Raw genomic sequence first — 1,017 nt, 5'->3', positions numbered from 1 at the left:
TTTTTTTTAACAAATATGCCAAGAACACACAATAGGGAAAGTATGGTCTCTTCAATAAATTGTGTTAGGAAAACTGGATATTTATATGCAGAAGAATGAAATTAGGCCCTCATATCATACTATATGCAAAAATCAACTCGAAGTCGATTAAAGACTTAAACATATAACCTGAAACTATAAAACTACTATAAGAAAACATAGGTGAAAACTCCATGACATTGGTCTGGGCAAAGATTTTTTGGATATGACCCCAAAAGCACAGTCAACAAAAACAAAATTAGACAAATGGGATTATATCAAACTAAAACATTTCTGTACAGGAAAGGAAACAATTGACAAAATGAAAAGACAACTTACAGAATGGGAGAATATATTGGCAAACCATATATCTGATAAGGGTTAATATCAAAAATGTATCAGGAACTGAAACAACTCAACAGGAGTCAAACAAATTAACCTGATTAAAAAAGACAAAAGACTTGAATAGACATTTCTCAAAAGATGACATACAAATAGCCATCAGGTATATGAAAAAATGCTCAATATCACCAATCATCAGAGACACGCAAATTAAAACTACAATGAGGTCTCATCTCACATCAGTTAGAGTGGCTACTATCAAAGAGATGAAAGATAACAAGGATTGGTGAGGATGTGTAGAAAAGGGAAACTTGTGACTATCCCTCTGGTCCGGGTGGCCGAGGCGCTGTGCCACGACCCTCAGTACCCTTCGAACATGGCGCTGCGAGCAGCGAGGAACGTGCGGGCTGTGGCCTGCAGCCTGCGCTCGGCCTCGGCGCCCTCCGTGCCCTGCCCGCCGCGGCCCTGGCGGCTGGGGGCGGGCGCCGTCTGGACGCTGCGCACGGGACCCACTCTGCTTTCAGTGCGTAAATTTACAGAGAAACAAGAATGGGTAACAACAGAAAATGGTGTTGGAACAGTGGGAATCAGCAATTTTGCACAGGAAGCTTTGGGAGATGTTGTTTACTGTAGTCTGCCTGAAGTTGGGACAAAATT

The 1,017-nt window shown here is 41.7% G+C and overlaps 1 protein-coding gene across 1 annotated transcript in view; it reads left to right on the top strand.

The window, feature by feature from the left end:
- The first annotated feature begins 705 nt into the window (after positions 1 to 705).
- Positions 706 to 1,017, top strand: part of LOC105812774 (glycine cleavage system H protein, mitochondrial-like) — a 5,285-nt gene continuing 4,973 nt past the window's right edge. Inside the window, exon 1 of the mRNA XM_012647334.1 lies at positions 706 to 1,015. Coding sequence (XP_012502788.1) covers positions 737 to 1,015 — 279 coding nt within the window. The 5' untranslated portion in view covers positions 706 to 736. The remainder of the gene's footprint in view (positions 1,016 to 1,017) is intronic.

Source organism: Propithecus coquereli, unplaced genomic scaffold (genome assembly GCF_000956105.1).
Source record: "Propithecus coquereli isolate 6110/MARCELLA unplaced genomic scaffold, Pcoq_1.0 Scaffold1071, whole genome shotgun sequence".
In the NCBI taxonomy this organism is placed as follows: domain Eukaryota; kingdom Metazoa; phylum Chordata; class Mammalia; order Primates; family Indriidae; genus Propithecus; species Propithecus coquereli.
This window is presented reverse-complemented; position numbering and strand designations above follow the sequence as displayed.